Source organism: Nycticebus coucang, chromosome 17 (genome assembly GCF_027406575.1).
Source record: "Nycticebus coucang isolate mNycCou1 chromosome 17, mNycCou1.pri, whole genome shotgun sequence".
NCBI classification, from domain to species: domain Eukaryota; kingdom Metazoa; phylum Chordata; class Mammalia; order Primates; family Lorisidae; genus Nycticebus; species Nycticebus coucang.
The window spans coordinates 35,489,471-35,509,278 of NC_069796.1; the positions used below are offsets into that span (position 1 = coordinate 35,489,471).

Sequence of the window (19,808 nt, forward strand, 5' to 3'; positions counted from 1 at the left end):
TAAAATCAATGCTCAGCACTCTGTAGGGAAACCTCCACACCCCCACCCCACCACCTCCCGCCCACACCGAACAATAAATCAGAACCAGCCACCTGAACTAGCAGAGTCCCTGAGAGCAGAGCCCTCTTCAGGCTGTAGGATTTCCTGTCTATCCTCCTGTTCCCTAAGAGAATATTTTTAAAACCTAAGTCAGGAAGAATAACACATTGTTGTAATACAAACTCTTCTTCTGCAAACAAACCCATTTACCCAAGGGATCTTAAGCATCTAAAATCAGAGTTGACTTAACTGTTTCCTGAAGGATCAGCTTTATTAGCAAGCCTTAAAGAATGCTTAAGTACCCAAAGACCACTACCCTGAGGAAGTGGGCCCTTCCCCAGCCAATAATGATGTGTTTTCTGTCATCATAGATTGGTTTGCATTCTCCAAAGTTTCATGTAAATCATACAGTATATACTCTGTTTTGATTTTTTGGTCAATCCTTTTTCATTCAGCATAATTATCATTAGATTCATACGTGTTGTTGGCTACATCAGTAATAGTCTATTTCTTTTTACTGCTGAATTGGTAATCCATTGTAATATAGATACCACAATTTGTTTACTCATTCACCTTCTGAGGCATGTTTGAGTTTCCCAGTTTTTGTCTATTACAAATAAAGCTGACATGCATATGAATAAGTCTTTAAGTATACAACATGATTTAGAATCAAAACGCATGTTTTAGAAATATTTTTCCCAGCATGACTTGCCCTTTTTATTTTTGTAAAGGCGTCATTAGAAGACCAGTGATGAAATCCAATCTGTCTCCCTTTTGTGTGTGTGCGTATGTCTTCTCCTGGAGGAATCTTTGCCAAACCCAAGCTCACTGTGCTTGTTTCCTTCCAAAAGTTTCATAGTCTTAGCTCTTAGATTTAAGTCTATGATCTATTTCAAGGTAATTTTTGTATAGTCTGTTACATAATTAAAATTTATATTTACAAAGACAGTATAGTATCATAAAAATACTCATTTATAAATATTAATTGAAGAGGGCCCAATACAAACTTTAATATATACCATAGAAACTACTCAATAATCAAGTTTTGACAAAAACAAACCAATGGACAAAACCCATGACTACAATAAGGAATAGAAGAACTATTCTATAATATATTTTCATTATTATTTTTAGATAATTTGACCATCAATTATCATTCTACCCAAAATAAATTGAGGTATTTAAAAAAATTACTTAAGAGAAGGCCTCCTGCCTCCAGGCTACCCTCACACTGCTCTGTAGCGTACAAATGGCCCCTTTGGAGAACTCAAAAGGTGAAAATACTACCAAGCATCTCCCCTCCAACCTCTCTCAATACTGCTTAACAGCAAGAAGAAGAGGAACAGAATTTCCAAAAAAGAATTCTCCATAGAGAATGGAAATTCAGCTGAAGGCTCCAGACGAATCCAAACACAAACACTACCCCAATCAAAGAGAAGCATCCCAGCAGGTGTCCCCTGCTCAACCCCCACCAAAACTGCCTGCCCGGCTGCCCTGGCACTGCAGGCACAGATGTGTGTGTCAAACAGCTTCTGCAGCCACTCAATCTCTGCGGGCAAGGAAAGTTAATTAAATCCTTCCCCTCAGGTGCTCACTGTCCTTCTGTCTTGAACCACCTGCAAAGAGGGTAAGTCTGGGGCCTTATCATCAGCCTAAGCCTGGCCTTGCTGCCTCCCTGTCTGGTCTATGTGTGCTCCTGACTGTCTGGCAGGCAGGATTTTCCCACAGATGTTTCACAGAGAGGAAGGTTATTTCCATGATTGATGAATAAGTTGAGGTATCTAGATGATCTCCTTGGTCACGAGAGTACCCCTGACGTACATGTGGAAGGACAGATGTTTCATCTGGGAAGGTGTCCATGACCCTGGGAAGAGGTGAGCACTTGGCTGATATCTTATGCTCAGGCATTCAGCCTCTAATAGGAAGAGGAAGAAGGCTGGGCCCACAGCACAGCCAACCCACCGCAGGGACTCCCTCGGTGAGGCCACCTCCCAGATCCTGATAAGGGAGTGGGCACATCACCTCAGTCAAGTCCTCCTCATTGGGCCTCATTTGAGGACCTAGTATCAGGAGACAGTCATCTTCTTATTCCTGACACCTGTTGATCACAAAGGGGGCGGCAGAAATGACACTGTACTCCCCACACTAAACCTCTTGGGGAGCTGCAAAGGCAAGCACAGTCAGACTGGGAAGTGGCCAAGGCACCTGTAGGAGTGACTTTCACTCAGGAGCACACGACTCTGGGGATTTCTGGCTGACCTTCCAGAGTTAATCAGACAGTGACGATTATCATAACTATTTTAGTAATTGTAAGAACCAGTGTCATATTTGATATTAGACTGTGTAACTTTAGACACCATCATCTTATTGAAATCACCTGCAAACATTCACAAAAAGTACCTTATGTGAAGATTCATAAAATGTACCACTCACAAACCCTCTCTGTGAGAATTACAAGCAATAAGGAAGGGATAAGCACTGTCATTATGCCTATTTAACAGATAAGGAAACAAATACAAAAAGATAAAGATGCCAAGATGCCTTGAAAATAGGAAATAGTTAACCTGGGAATTGAGCCCAGATTGGTCTTGTTTCCAAATCCATGCTCTTACTCCTATAACTTTGTGGTTACCAAGAGATACAGGAGACGAAGATTGTATTTTCAACATAAGCAAAAAAAGTGTTAGCACTTTCAACATTTTCTAGGCAAACAGGATGCCCAGAAAAACACCATTTACACCTGGATATGCCTGAATACCAATGAGGTTGCTGCTTCTTTCTCAAACACATTTGAGTTTAAAATTAAAAATCGTTTGCCTGGCACTTTCGGAAATTCTAGGAGGAAACGTGTAATGGACTATCTTGTATACACATATACACACTCACACACACATGGCTGAATAACTGAGTACACCATCCTAAAGGGTATTAGGTATTTGCAAGAAAAGACACCATATTTTCTCTCCATTGGAGAAGGAAGAAATTACTTGTACTTAAAAGGTAACAAACAAAATAACTGTTTTTACAGCCCACCCTCCAGTGAACTTGATTTTCCTCTGGGGGCAGGAACAGGGTGTCTAGTTTATCTCTGTCGGCTTAGTGTCTACTACCAGCCTGGTACATGGTATTCAATACTTTTTTGTTGGGTGACAATGAGTGAATGAGTAGACAAGAACGAGTAGAATGAAGAGGTCAACATAACTCAGGGATGAAGAACATAAGCTTTTGAGCCAGACAGTCCTGGGTTTGAATCATGGTTGCAGGTTATGAAATATATGAGCAAATTACTAATCACTCTCCCCACCTCAGTTCTCTCGTTTGTAGAGACAAAATAAATACCAACTTTACAAAATGGCTGGAAAAATTCAAGGATGTGGGCGCCCAGCACAATGCTGGCATGGCGCATGCTGAGGGGCATATGGGGAGTAAGAGCAAGAGGTCAAAGGTCATCAAAGCCTCAACCCTGGGAGTAGGGGAGGGGGTGTATGGGGAGTAACAGCAAGAGGTCAAAGGTCCCTGAGCAAACAGCAAGACATGTTTCCGGACAGAATGGTGGTGTGGTGGTTCTGAGAAGACAACCAGGACTTGCAAAGATGCCACATCCCATAGGGGCACAGAAACCTAGAACTGTGGGACCTCAAGGAATCATCACAGCAAGGCTGTCAATGCCACTAGGAGACTAAAGCTTTGGCGGCTGCTTTCTTCGCTGTAAGTTTCCTGAATCCTGACATCACTCTGGGAGGAAGAAGGGTCCCAGTAATGACTAAGAATGGGTTTTCTGCTCAGATGAGGACTCAGAGTCCAAATGAAGCAGATTTAAAGGAAATAAAAGTTGACATTCTTTATAAATCTGTTTGAGAACTGAGTCAGACCACAGCAGGGAACAGGTATCAAAGGCCATGCAAAATGGCAACATGAATGCTATGATCTCCCTTCCTGCATCCCCAGTCAGAGACTGAGCATGCGCCAACCTGCCAGCTTCAGAACAACTCGTGGCCCCCAACCCCATCCTCCTGCCTTACCTGGGGAGCAGGTGCTTGCGGCTGACACACAGGGCAGCCTGGTAGTCCTGGGTCACACACACTTTGTGAGGGCTGCACTTCACCTTCAGGCAGGGGTCCTTGGATGGGTCCAGGGCTGAGGGAATAAGAATAAGAGGGACGTTGTTAGGAACTTCAGGGAAATCTAATCTCTATTTCTACCCAAATAAACAAGTGGGAAATAAACCAACCATGCATTTGTACTCTGCACTGATTCCTGAGGCTGGTGGGAATTGGAATGAAAACCCAAGCCAGGGGGAGCAAGTGTCTGTTACACACATTCTCTAACACCAGAGGAGAAACTCCTGTGTGCTGTGGGAGTTGCAGCATCTTCATCTTGGGCAGGAATTACTTTAAAAAATCCTTTAGCATCATACCCGGTCCAAGGACCAAGAGCTATGTTTCCCACTTTGGTTATTTATCTGCTGTTGCTTTTCTTACAACTTCATCCATGCCTAATTTTACTTATTTCCTATAAAAAGTCCTTGAGGACAGAGGGTTTTGCTTCAGTTCAATAAACACCAACTATGTGGGTGAATAACCTATTTTAAGTTTTTGGAGAACTTCAGGATGTGTCTGTCAGTTTTGTGCCACACGAAGTTACCACATAACCAGGAGGGGGGAAAAGCTTGAACATAAATATTTATTGTGCGAGGGAGAATTTGATAAGGACCATGACAGGCATATAAAATGATAACAGAGCTCAAGAGAAAAATAGAGATCAATTTCCAGGGCAAAGATTAGTGAAGCGTTAATATGTGAATTGGATCTTGAAGGATGAGCAGGATTTAGAAAAGCAAAGATAGAAAAAGCAATCCAGGCAGGGTGACCAGCACGGTAAATGCAGGGAGGCGTGTTTGGGCGATCATAAGATATTCAATCTGACTATTAAGTATGGTTTCCAGGAGGCAATAATGAAGGGGTGGAGGGAGTTGATTCAAACAAGTAACTCTAGCAAGGGTCTCCGAAGTAGTTCATACATTGTACCGTTTTCTAGAATAGGCTGAGCAGCAGGCCCTCGGCTAATCAGCACTCTGCCCGCTGAGGCACAATGCTCATCACTGGCACAGAAGAGGCCTCAGGGAATTCTCTGCGAAACAAAAGCAATTGTGCCATCTCCCAGCTCCGGGGCCTAAAGCCTATTAGGCAGTAAATCTCTCATAACTGCTTTCCACAGTCAGGGGAGGTGATAGTTCCCCATGTCCTCCCCACGCAAACATTTGGTTAAACAAATTGGCATACCAAGCAGGTACAGCAGAACTGCTATAAGGAACGCCACGGTCAAACAGACGAGACAAAAAAGAAACGCGGTAGTGCTCTCGGCCACAGGGCTCACAGCCATCGTGACTCCTGGCACACATAGGAAGTCACGCAGCCTCTCCTCCTGCCCAGGCCCAGAATCTGAACACCGTCTTCTCCAGATGGCTGCTGAGAATTTCTCAAGGGGCCTGGACACACAACGTCAAAAGGCATTTCTTCTGCTGCCTGAACAGCTGAGGGTGGGACCTCCGCTGCAGCAGCTGCAGACAGAAGCCAGGGCACGTTCCCTGGCTGAGTAGGACAGCACCAAGTCCAGTCCCACAGGACACCCTGGAGGAGCCCTCTCCGACACCTGCAGCTTCACAGAGGGAACAGGCTGCAAGGTAAAAGAGGCTGACTCCAGTCCCAGGGTCAGGGGGTTCACTCCCAGCTCATAGGCCATGCTACCTCTGAGAGGCAAATGGAAGGGGGCCCTGCACCTGCCCCCAGAGTTCCCTGAGGCAGGGATTTCCAGAAACTTGCAGCAAGAGCTTCCTAATCCCAAGTGGAACTCTCTTTGTTGAACAAGAAACCAGAAGTCTGCACAGTCACAGTCTCAGGCCTCTGGCCTTCTCCTGTGCCTTCCCAACCCCTGCCAACCTCGGAGCCACTGCACAGCCAACGGTGACCTGCTTTCCAAGACACATCCAAAGTCTAGTCAACAATTACGGATGACTACCAGGTAACCATGTCAGTTCTCACGCTTCTATGCACCACCGCAAGATGAAGACTCACACATTCAAGAGACTTGGAGACTAGAACACTGACAGCCCAGCCACAGTTCCCAGGGAAGGCGTTTTCCCCAGCAGGTGCCAAGAGCTGCAGCAGAGAACTCAGGACTTTCACCTGAGTGGATCTGAGACGGAGAATAGCAGCCTGGCCAAGGGTGACAGATGTCATAATCTGCAGGACTACATGACAAGCTTTATGGCAGAATATGAGCTTGCTTTCACTTCTGGTCTGAATGGCTATGGAAGGTGCATCAGTTGAGCACAGCAGGGAAGAGCACAGCTTACTAACCCTTCTATGCCTCAGTTTCCTCTCCTACACAAAGGGAATAATAATAACACCTACTACAGCTTGTTGGCTGTCACGAATATTAAATGAGTTACAATCCATAAGTCCTCAGGACAGACCTGCTACATGTTAGGTATCTTGTAGGTATTTGTTAAGACTTTTTGTATTTTGTCTTTTGTTCTATAGTAAATAACAAGCTCTCATAATAACAAGTTAACACTCACTGGGGCTTCTGAGGTGCAGGCAGTAAATGGAGCCCTCTAACTGGATTACCATATTTGGTCTTCACAGCCACCCCAGGAGGCAGCTTCTGTTCATGTGCCCATTTTATAAATAAAGGTCTCAAAAAGAAATTGCTGATGACAGAGACACAGAGGGTATTTGCACACCTGGTCTATTGACTCCAGAACCCAAACTGCTCATGACTGGATATATGCCACCAGCATGAGAACCACTCAGAATCCTCTTTAAAAAGTTGATTGATGGCCCCATATTCTTGAGAGGACTTTAGGGCAGAATGAGGCTCCTGGCTCAGAGTAGGGGCAGCCAGGTATCCAGTGCTACTGAAGCAGAGCCTCCATAACCTCTCAGTGTGTCCCACACGGCTGGGTCACCAGCTCAGACTGTCAGCCACAATGTGGCTGGAAACCTAAGCCCTCTGCCTCCTCTCTCTGAATGCAGCAACACCCCAGCTGAGTCAACTGAAGCATGCTCAGGTCAATTTTGTTTCTGCAGCCTTGCCATCTGTCATCCTACCATTCAGCTAACTGCTATAGATCATTACTCCAATCCTGGAAGCTACCATTTCTTAAAAATCAACAACAAAAAAGAAAACCTCTGACCAAAAATACTAATAAATAAAAACTGTCAGTTATTTAACTCTGTACACATACTTAATGATTTTCATACTGAAATCAAGTCTGCTGAAAATCTAGGGTCTGAATACTTCAAACACGTATGCAAATTATTTAGAGTAAATAAACTTCGCAGAACAACAAAACAGTAACAAATCAAGCTGTCCCAGCATTTTTTAATCACCTCAACACATTGCGTTTTTTTTTTTTATTATTAAATCATAGCTGTGTACATTAATGCAATCATGGGGCACCATACACTAGTTTTATAGATCATTTGACACATTTTCATCACACTGGTTAACCTAGCCTTCCTGGTATTTTCTTAGTTATTGTGTCAAGACATTTATATTCTACATTTACTAAGTTTCACATGTACCCTTGTAAGATGCACCGCAGGTGTAATCCCACCAATCATCCTCCCTCCGCCCTTCCTCCCCCCTCCCTCTCCTCCCTCTCTCCCTTCTCTCTATTCTTAGGTTGTAACTGGGTTATAGCTTTCATGTGAAAGCCATAAATTAGTTTCATAGTAGGGCTGAGTACATTAGATACTTTTTATTCCATTCTTGAGATACTTTACTAAGAAGAATATGTTATGCCCATCGATTCACGAATGGATTAATAAACTGTGATATATGTATACCATGGAATATTATGCAGCCTTAAAGAAAGATGGAGACTTTACCTCTTTCATGTTTACATGGATGGAGCTGGCACATTGCGTTTTTGAAAAACAGCCACATTGGGATTGAAAGGGGATGAGGAGTGTGCCATTGCCATTGAAGGCATGTCTCCCAAATATATACTTCCTCTAGCAGCCCCAAGGCTCACAGTGAAATGCCTGAAAGACACCCAGCACTCATACTAGACAGGGCTGTGGGTCTCCACTATCTGAAGGGAAGGGTAAGAGACCAGAATAATAAGTGACATTTGACAGGCCTTTAACAAGGTGGGGAAACTGTAGTTGCAAAAAGATAGGGTGAGAGAGCTGAGTGTGGAAGCCCAAGCAGGGTTCGAGGCTGCCTTGCTGTGGTGGTAATGATATCCCGAAGGCTGTGTTCCAATTTTCAATCTCTCTCTCGGCGACAAGACATAGCAAGCCCCAGAAAACAGTAAAGCCCTAGGTCTCCCCCACCTCTTTTATCATAATAGCTTTAGGCCTCAGGAGGACCTAACCAAGATCCTGTGCCTACCTATCACAGAGCAGTTACCCACACCCAAAGGTTGATTCATCTGTCCTGCCCATACCCAGAAACAGCCAAGGGTCAACAGGCCAATGGCACATGTCCAATTATTTTTTTGCAAAGTAATTTTTACAAAAACTTTCTCAAAGAAAACAAAAACTAATGATGAAGTAATTTAAAGAGAGATTTGTTGAGCTCAAAAGCATTGAATTCAAAAGACAGTTAATCACTAGCTCCGAGTAAGTTTTTAAATTAATTTTATTTTTATTTTTTTATTCTATTTTTTTAATTAAATCATAGCTGTGTACATTAATGCGATCATGGGGCACCATACAGTGGTTTTATAGACCGTTTGACACATTTTCATCACACTGGTTAACATAGCCTTCCTGGCATTTTCTTAGTTATTGTGCTAGGACATTTACATTCTACATTTACTAAGTTTCACATATAACATCGTAAGATACACCGTAGGTGTAATCCCACCAATCACCCTTCCTCTGCCCACCTCCCCCCTCCCTCCCCTCCCTTTCCCCTATATTCTTAGGTTATAACTGGGTTATAGCTTTCATGTGAAAGCCATGAATTAGTTTCATAGTAGGGCTAAGTACATTGGATACTTTTTCTTCCATTCTTGAGATACTTTACTAAGAAGAATATGTTACAGCTCCATCCATGTAAACATGAAAGAGGTAAAGTCTCCATCTTTATTTAAGGCTGCATAATATTCCACGGTGTACATATACCACAATTTATTAATCCATTTGTGGATGGATGGGAACTTGGGCTTTTTCCATGACTTAGCAATTATGAATTGGGCTGCAATAAACATTCTGGTACAAATATCTTTGTTATGATGTGATTTTTGGTCTTCTGGGTATATGCCTAGTAGAGGAATTATAGGATTGAATAGCAGATCTATTTTTAGCTCTCTACGTGTTCTCCAAATTCCTTTCCAAAAGGAATGTATTAATTTGCATTCTCGACAGCAGAGTAGAAATGTTCCCTTTACTCCACATCCATGCCAACATCTCTGGTCTTGGGATTTTGTGATATAGGCTAATCTTACTGGAGTTAGATGATACCTCAAAGTAGTTTTGATTTGCATTTCTCTGCTGATTAAAGATGATGAGCATTTTTTCATATGTCTGTAGGCCGTGCGCATGTCTTCTTCAGAGAAGTTTCTCATCAAGTCCCTTGCCCAGCCTGCGATGGGATTACCTGTTCTTTTCTTGCTTATACATTTGAGTTCTCTGTGGATTCTGGTTATTAAACCTTTGTCGGAGAAATAACCTGCAAATATCTTCTCCCATTCTGAGGGCTGTTTGCTTGCTTTACTTACTGTGTTCTTGACTGTGCAGAAGCTTTTTAGTTTGATCAGGTCCCAGTAGTGTATTTTTGAAGCTGCTTCAATTGCCCAGGGGGTCCTCCTCATAAAATACTTGCCAAGACCGATTTCTTCAAGGGTTTTCCCTGCACTCTCTTCTAGTATTTTTATAGTTTCACGTCTTAAGTTTAAATCTTTAATCCAGTGAGAGTCTATCTTAGTTAATGGTGAAAGGTGTGGGTCCAGTTTCAGTCTTCTGCAGGTTGCCAGCCAGTTCACCCAGCATTTGTTAAATAGGGAATCTTTGCCCACTGAGTGTTTTTAATTGGCTTGTCAAAGATCAAATAACAGTAAGTAGCTAGATTCATCTCTTGGTTCTCTATTCTGTTCCAGACATCAACTTCTCTGCTTTTGTGCAGTACCATGCTGTTTTGATCACTATCGATTTGTAGTATAGTCTCAGGTCTGGTAGTGTGATTCTCCTGCTTTGTTTTTATTTCTGAGTAATGTCTTGGCTATTCGAAGTTTTTTCTGATTCCATATAAAATGAAGTATTATTTTTTTCAAGATCTTTAAAGTATGACAGTGGAGATTTAATAGGGATTGCATTAAAATTGTATATTGCTTTGGGTAGTATGGACATTTTAACAATGTTGATTCTTCCCAGCCATGAACGTGGTATGTTTTTCCATTTGTTAACATTTTCAGCCATTTCTTTTCTTAGATTTTCATAGTTCTCTTTACAGAGATCTTTCACGTCCTTTGTTAGATAAACTCCCAAATATTTCATCTTCTTTGGCACTACTGTGAATGGAATAGCATCCTTAATCGTTTTTTCAGCTTGACTATTTTTGGTATATATAAAGGCTACTGATTTATGAATGCTGATTTTGTACCTGAGACGCTGCTGTATTCCTTGATCACTTCTAAGAGCTTTGTAGTAGACTCCCAGGTGTTTTCCAGATATACAATCATATCATCTGTGAAGAGCGAAAGTTTGATCTCTTCTGACCCTATATGGATACCCTTGATCACCTTTTCTTCCCTAATTGTGGTGGCTAAAACTTCCATTACAATGTCAAAGAGCAGTGGAGATAATGGGCAGCCTTGTCTAGCTCCTGATCTGAGTGGAAATGATTTCAGTTTAACTCCATTGAATACGATATTGGCTGTGGGTTTGCTGTAGACGGCTTCTATCAGTTTAAGAAATGTGCCTTCTATACCAATTTTCTTGAGTGTTCTGATCATGAAGGAATGCTGGATGTTATCAAAAGCTTTTTCTGCATCAATTGAGAGAATCATATGGTCTTTGTTTTTTAATTTATGTGCGGAATTATACTTATTGATTTACGTATATTAAACCAGCCTTGACACCCTGGGATAAAACCAACTTGGTCATAATGTATAATTTGTTTGATGTGTTGCTGGATTCTGTTTGTTAGGATCTTGTTGAATAATTTTGCATCTATATTCATTAGTGATATTGGTCTATAATTTTCTTGTTGGGTCTTTTCCTGGTTTGGGGATCAGGATGATGTTTGCTTCATAGAACGTGTTGGGTATTCTTCCTTCTTTTTCTACATTTTGGAACAAGTTGAGTAATATAGGTACTAATTCCTCTTTAAAGGTTTGGTAGAATTCTGACGTGAAGCTATCTGGTCCCAGGCTTTTTCTTTTAGGGAGGTTTTGTATGGTTGATGCTATTTCAGAACTTGATATGGGCCTGTTCAACATTTCCACTTGATTCTGGCTAAGTCTTGGAAGGTGATGTGCTTCCAAGTATTGGTCAATTTCCTTCAGATTTTCATATTTCTGAGAATAAAGTTTCTTGTAATATTCACTAAGGATTTTTTGAATTTCTGAGGAGTCTGTTGTTATTTCGTCTTTGTCATTTCTCATTGATGAGATTAGAGATTTTACTCTTTTTTTTCCTGGTTAGGTTAGCCAAAGGTTTATCTATTTTATTGACCTTTTCAAAAAACCAACTTTTGGATTTATTGATGTGTTGTATAGTTCTTTTGTTTTCAATTTCATTTAATTCTGCTCTAATTTTGGTTCTTTTCTTCTACTGGGTTTGGGGTTGGAATGTTCTTCTTTTCTAGTTGCTTGAGATGTCCCATTAATTTGTTAATTTCCTCTCTTTCCATTCTCTTGAGGAAGGCTTGCAGTGTATAAATTTTCCTCTTAGGACTGCCTTTGCAGTATCCCAGAGGTTCTGATAATTCGTGTCTTCATTGTCATTTTGTTCCAAAAATTTGGCAATTTCCTTCTTAATCTCATCTCTGACCCAGCTATTATTCAGCATAAGGTTATTTAACTTCCATGTTTTTAGTATGAGTATGCAGATTCCTGTTGTTACTGAGCTCAACTTTTATTCCATGGTGGTCCGAGACGATGCAAGGAATAATTTCTATTCCTTTAAATTTACTGAGGTTAGACTTGTGACCTAAGATGTGATCGATTTAGGAGTATGTTTCGTGGGCTGATGAGAAGTATGTGTATTCAGTTTTGTTGGGATGAAATGTTCTGTAGATGTCTGTTAAATCCAAATGTTGGATGCTCAGGTTTAAATCTAAAATTTATTTGTTCAGCTTCTTACTGGAGGATCAATCCAACACTGCCAAAGGAGTGCGGAAATCTCCAACTATTATGGAGCTGGAGGAAATCAAGTTGCTCATGTCTGTTAGAGTTTCTCTTATAAATTGAGGTGCATTCTGGTTGGGTGAATAATTGAAATCTCATCATATTGAGTACTACCCTTAACAAATATGAAGTGACCATTCTTATCGTTCCATACTCTTGTTGATTTAAAGCCTATTATATCTGCAAATAAAATTGCAACACCTGCTTTTTTCTGATTACCATTTGCCTGAAATATGGACGACCATCCTTTCACCCTGAGTCTATATTTGTCTTTTAAGGTAAGATGTGACTCTTATATGCAGCAAATATCTGACCTGAGTTTTTGCATCCAGTCAGCTAACCTGTGCCTCTTTAGAGGACAGTTTAAGCCGTCCACATTAATGGAGAATATTTATAAGTCTGGTAAAATTTGGGGTATCGAGTTTTTTGAAAGTCAGTGGACATTTTTAATCTTTTCGCCAGTGTGCAAGTTGGAGTTTGAGCAAAAGTTTCTGAGTGAGTTTACTTTTGTGGTAGAGGATTGGGCTGGTCATTATGGAGGATAGGTCTGAGAATATCCTGAAGAGCTGGTTTGGTTATGGCAAATTTCTTCAACATATGAATGTCATTAAAGTATTTAATTTCTCCATTATAATTGAAACTCAGTTTAGCTGGATACAGGATCCGGGTTTGAAAGTCATTTTGCTTTAGGAGATTAAAAGTCGATGACCACCCTGTTCTGGCTTGAAAAGTTTCAGCAGAGAGATCTGCAGTCTTTCTAATATTCTTCCTTTTTAGGTAATGAATTTCTTACGTCTGGCTGCTTTCAGAATTTTCTCCTTCATATTAACTTTAGTGAAGTTAATTGTAATATGCCTGGGGGATGTCTTATTGGGATTGAGTCGTGCTGGGGTTCTGAAACTGCTATCTGAATTTCAGAATCTCTTGGCATGTCTGGAAAATTCTCTTTCATAATTTCATGGAGAAGGGCCTCTGTGCCCAACGAGGCCACTTCATCACTTTCAGGGATTCCAATGAGGCGGATATTAGACTTCTTCGAATTATCCCATAGCTCTCTGAGAGAATGATCCATTTTTGCTCTCCTTTTCTCTTCCTCTTTGAGAGTTTGGGAGCATTCAAAAGCTTTGTCTTCAATATCAGAAATCCTTTCTTCTGCTTGCTCCACTCTGTTACTGAGGGATTCTACTCTATTTTTCAGATCTTTGAGGGCTACAAATTCTTGCTTCAGTGCGTCAACATCTTTGGTGGTTTTGTCTTTAAATTTGTTAAATTCTTGAGACAACTTTTGAATTTCTCCTTGAATTTCTAATTCTGACTTTTGAATTGCTGCTCGAATTTCTAATTCCAGATTTTCCTCCATTTTATTAATCTTTTTTGCAATCCAAATTCTGAATTCAATTTCTGACATCTCGGCCAGCTTTTATGAATAGGATCTTTAGTTACATCTGCCATATCTATCCTTGTGGGGGTTGATCTATTCTGGTTATTCATGTTACCAGAGTTTTTCCGCTGATTCCGCCCCATGATTGTTTTACACCATTTGATTTTTCCCCTGGAGCTTTGTCGAGGACCTGTACAGTGCTATGGCCTGAGAAACTGGGGCCCTGTTTGGTGTGGTTGGGCTAAGTGGTTCTGTCTTGTTTTCAGCTGATTTCTGTTTGACCCCAGTGAAACAGTTACTCTGGGTTGAAGTCTCAGGGGGCCTGCATTTCCGTCCCAGATCTGTTCCGCAGTGGCTGCCACCTGAGTAGATGCCTGGCCTCATCTCAATTTTATTTTTTCTAAGCACACAGCTTGGTCTCAATTAAGGTGGTGATATTTTAATTATGTTAATTGTTTCTGAACTTGTTTTTCAGTTCAACGAGTTATTTTTTAATTAGCTACATTGATTTTAATATCCTGAATCAAGCCTTTCCCCTCTCCTCGGGCACATCTTATTGGCTAATTGGCAAAAGCTCGTGACACCTGGAACTCCAGAGTTTGACACCTCCTCAGTGATGCTTAGATGAGAAGAAGGTGGCTCCATTTTGTGGACTGGTCACCTAAGGGAAATCACACAGGCTTTTGCAGAGTAGCGTTCTGTGTGAGGTATCTGGCTGCAGGCCTAAAATGCCCCTTCTGCTCTCCACGGGGTCACAGTAGAACACAGGAGACAGATTAGGTACCTAATTTAGCCTTTCAGGGGGTCAGATGAAATGTCCTAAAGAAGCTGGCACCCACAGAAAAGCAGGTTTTAACCAGGTAACAGGACGAGGAAGAACTGTCCAGGTAAAATGTTTCTCTCTTTCCAGGGGTTAAATTAGACAACAGAAATTTGGAGGAAGCAAAGTGTTTCACTGGGCTGGCAGTGGGCTGGGAGCAGGGGTGGTGTGTGATAAAACTGAGGAGGGGGCTGGCATGGTCACAGGTGGCTTAGAAACTACAGGGACAACTCTGTAGTCCATGTTCTATAGTGACTTCAGTCCAACGTGGTACAACATGGTGACCTTTGACATATCCTCCCATTCACCAAAGTAGGGGAGATCAGTATGAAGAGGGAACCCTATCTAAGCAGTTTATGGAGAAAGGGGCACTTTGATAAGAATAGACAGGCTGTACACACTCATCCTGCAAATGAGGAGGGACATCAGGGCTAGAGGACCCCCTTCCTCCTTCCAGGAACCTCCCTGTTCCCTCTACCTGGGGACATTAAGCCACACAGGATTCTGGGCAGCAACAAGACTCCCTGCTGAGACTAATAAGCAAAAAAACTTCTCTAAAGCAGCTGTGCAAACTCACGGTCCACTCCGGCGACTCTCAGAAGCTTCCTTAGACAAAAGGCCATTCAATTTGCAAAAAGTCCACAAATTAATGATGGCCTATTGTCTCCTCCCTGCTTTTAAGAGTGCCCTCTGCCTGAGTCATGCACACCCAAGGTTCACTGGAAGAGAAAACCCTCCCAGTGAATCATTAGGAGTGACTTAGATGACTGACAAAGAAATTACTTCGAACTGTGAAAACCTCACCAAGCTTAGATCCCGCACATGTATCACTGCTTGTCTATCCCCATGGTAACCTGTGCACACATCTTGCCTCCCCCATCTGCAGAGGGGCTTGTTTACCAGCTGACATCAGAACCTCATGGAATACAAAATAGGAGATTCTGCCCATAGGATTTTGCTCTAACCAGGGAAGAATGGCAGCTTGCAAAGCCTCCTTCACCATTCACAGCCTTCATAGTCAGGGGTTGGCCAAGTTCTCTGGGCCCTAATGAAGAGGCCTACTGGCCACGCTTCTACATAGGACTGAGAGCTGAGTGACAGAAAGGCTGAGCCTATGTGACCAAGGACCGAGGATGAGGATGGGGGTGGACAAAGGACAGACAAGGGTAAAAAACATGTACCTGACCAAAGGTACCCTGCCTGGGAAGAGACCTTTTCCTTTTCCTTCAAAATGAAGGTTTTCTGTGTCAAAACCATTCTCTGTTATATTATTAGGAGGAACTGGGGTATAAACTGATAACGGCTTTTTTTGGAGAGCAATTTTTCAGTCATGCTTTAAACGATAACTGTTAAATATAGGTAGGTGGGTAGATAGGAGTTCATGCCATCCTCTCAACTTCTTGGTTTATATGAAAATTTTAATAATAAAAGGAAAGAAGGGGGAAATCCTGTGACTCAGCAAGTGAACATATTAGGCAGGAATGTCCATCTTCATGGTCCATAATAAGGGGAAATTATAAACAATTTGAACATCTGTCAGTCTGCTCAGCTGCCATAAAAGAAATACCACAGACTGGAGGTTTAAACAACAGAAATTTATTTTCTCACACTTCAAGAGGCTAGAAGTCCGAAATGAGGGTGCCAGTGTGGGTGGGCTCTGTGAGGGCCCTCTTCCCAGCTCACGGACGGCCAACTTTTGCTATGTCCTCAAGTGGTGTTTCCTCAGTGCGTGCATTTGCAGGGACATAGAGGAGGCTCTCTGATTTCTCCTCATAGACAGACACTAACCCTACCAGATCAGGGCCCTGCTTTTTTGACCTCTTTTACTGTTAATTACTTCCTTAAGGGCCCCATCTCCAAATACAGCCACAGTGGGGGTTTGAGCTTCAACACAGGAGTTTGAGGGCTCCAAGAACATTCAGTCTGTAGGAGAAATGGTTAATTACATAATTCATTCATGAAATATCATGCAGCTATCTTAAAGGAACAAGTAGATGTGTATATACTAACACAGGTATATGTTTTTTATAAATTAAATGAAAAGGCAACTTGAAAAGGAGAAAAATTTGAAAAGGTAAAGTAACTCCTCAGAACCACAAAGCTTTAATGGTAAAGTCACAACTCACAACCACATCTGTCTATTTCCAAAGGAAGTGTCCTTTCCCTTCCCTTCCCTACCCTGCTTCCCTTGGAAAGAAGCCCCTACCCGACTCAGGCACCAGAGCGCTCAGTTTCTCCTGAGTTTTCTCTGTCTCCTGAGGCTATCCCTGCAGCAATCTGTGAACAAATTCACACCCCCTAAGACCCAGGCTAACACCACTGCTATTCTTCATCCTAGACAATCTTGACTGTAGCAAAGAGACAAGGACAGGTCATGACCATGACCATGGCTGCCAGAGCAAGGGTGCAGCCCTGTGAGATTTGGGCATGTGCTTTGAGACAAAGGAGCTAAGGACTACCCATGACTGGCTGGAACTAATGATAGTAGCTGGGAAGAGTTTGGCCTCAGTGCTCACATGCAAAACAAGACATAATGAGCAACCACTGATAAGCTCAACATGATAATTTAGACATCCTGATCATTAGAAGAGGTGTTAAGATGGGCCTGCTAGTCAGCTGTAGAAATGTGCTCCATAAAATCAGCAGCCACAAAATGTTATTAGGGTGGCCAGCCAAGCCTCCCTTCTCAAAGCTACCATCCCACACTCCCCCTGTCCCCCAATGCCTTGAGATGGTGGAGACAAGGAACTTCATTCAGTATTTCCAACAAGAAATGGAAAGTGGGGTGGGGAGAGGAGAGAAAAGAAGAGGGGGAAGGGAGCTCAGTAGAAAGAAAGGGGAGGGAGGAACATTTCATTGCAGAATGTGTGGCCTAATTAGAGGGCTGATGATGGAGACAATGACATCCACCAACCTAGAGAATAATGTGCTACTATTCTCATTAAACAATAAAGAAACTGATACAGAGATCAGCTTATTTTTAATGTACCAACTGGTAATGATACAGGGATACGAAGTAACCTGTTTGTGGTCACATAGCCATTGAGTCTGAACTTCAATCTTGGTGAGTCTCACACCGAAGCTGATCCATGGAACCACTAGGACACTAGTGAAAATAACAGGGACAGAGCATAGCACACAACATCGACAAGCAGCCACACATCCAATCAGTCTGTCCGCCCCAGCCCCAAGAGTCAAATAACCATAAGAGTTCAAAAATAACTTCTTACTATGAAAAAAATATTGCTATCAGAAATCAAAGCCAGACTGTTGGATATCTGAACAAGCTTGTGTTACTCATACAATGAATACAAAAGTGAAATTTGCTTTAAAGTCAATGCTGCTGCCCAGTGAACTTAAGTCACTCTGGCTCCTTCACTGAGGGCTTTCTGTGTACACACAGTCCATACCATTGATGAGCAGATGGAGACCTGGTGGCAACATGGGATGGGGCGGCAGGGACAAGAGCACCTGAGAATCACCTCACCTCTCAGAGGGACAAGACGCCATCCACAGAGAAGTCTTATCCTTACCATCCATCAAAACGGCCAGGATTTATTAAAATGTCTTAATAGTAAAAGTACTTGGGTTCCAGTTCATTATAATTGGCGTAAATTAGTCATAAGACATTTATGAACAAAGGAGAATCATTCAAAACACAGAAGAACTAATTCTATAACCTAGGAGAATAAGAGGGCATAAAAAGCTTGATAAAAATCAAATACTTCCAGGAAAAAGATATACTTAAAAGATCACTGTGGCTCATAAAGTGTATCTTTTTTACCTATGCTTCATTTTAATGTAACTGAAATTCCCATAAAATATGGAGCTCTTCACAGATCAAAAGTATTCAGAGAACTAACTTTTTTTTTAGTGATAAGTATTCTATCATCATCCCTCAGCCATGGTTATTGACTATGTAAGGATGAGGAAACTCAGCAACTCCGAGAATTTCCCTAGAATTTCTAGTGTACCAAAAAGAGCCTAACAGTTTGGATCAGAGAACTGTAGATTTGAGAGGAGAGGCTCAGCTGTGCCAATTCTTGCCTATGTGAAATCCTCATGGGCTACTCAACTCTTCAGGAGTCACGTGCAAACAGATCTACTTGATACGACATTGTGAGGATCTGATGGGATGCTGCATGAAAGTTATTGAGCACAGGGCCCAGCATATAGCACATGCTCGGTTACCATCCTAATCATGCTTACCAGCTCTTTATAGCTTGCTCCCAAAATACAGAAAATGGATGTCCACCAAAGGCAAGAGACATTTCACAGACCCAAGATCCTGGAGCCGTAATACTGTTTAGTCTTGCCAATCTCAAAAGGGCAAACTAATCTCTATAAGAAGGAACATTAAAACTTCTTTTTGAACATTGAGCTCAGGATCCACATTACCCAGAACACTTCTGCTGATTCATCAGATCCATAGCACTGCTGAAACCACCATATGACAACTAAGCCAACCATGTATCTCCAACAGAGCCATACTCTGCCTAGTCTCCTCCCAAAGATTATAAGAGCTGGGAATGAAGGATGAACATCCTTTTTCTATTAATTATGTACATTAAAATCATACAGTAGAAAAGCCTTGTGCACAAACCTAAATGTCATACTATGTCATTTGGGGGGTTTGTTTTTGAGAGAAGGGCTTTGGGTTTTGAAAAGTCTCTGTTGGAGAGTCACAGAGTTTGAGTGTTAAGATGTCCTAAGAGCCGACATTCAAGTCCCCTTCGTAAAAGACTAGATTAAGAAGAGTCTGGTTAAGGGAAAAGGATTTGGCAAACACTGCTGATTTAAGTAGACAAAGGCCTGAGTTCTGGGAGCTTGGTAATGTAGGCAGCTCTGATATAGGAGGCCTGTGCACTCTGATCCTCAGCCTTCTGTTCTGTCCTACAGAGCTTAGCAGAAACAGGTAATAACTACAACCAGAACAGTAAAGTCTTCAGGGAAAGCCTGCCCCAGGTTGGGGACACAGATGCACAAATGACCTCTCAGAGCCTCAAATGAAGTGTCACTTTCATAGCCTGGCATCCTATGGAGCAGATCTTCAGTGCAGAGCTCTGGTAGGCAACAGGTGTTCATTCGTGGCCACATCCCTAAAGTCTAAACCCCAGCCGAGGAAAGGGAAACCAGCAGTCCCACACCAGACATGTCCAACACAGCACACACTCCCCCCTCTTTTTCTTTCTTTCATTTATTTA

General features: G+C 42.0%; 1 protein-coding gene across 1 annotated transcript in view; it reads right to left on the reverse strand.

The window, feature by feature from the left end:
• SPOCK1 (SPARC (osteonectin), cwcv and kazal like domains proteoglycan 1) overlaps nt 1-19,808 on the reverse strand; it is a 573,572-nt gene that overhangs the window by 194,681 nt on the left and 359,083 nt on the right. The window contains exon 4 of the mRNA XM_053567058.1: nt 4,062-4,176. Coding sequence (XP_053423033.1) covers nt 4,062-4,176 — 115 coding nt within the window. The remainder of the gene's footprint in view (nt 1-4,061; nt 4,177-19,808) is intronic.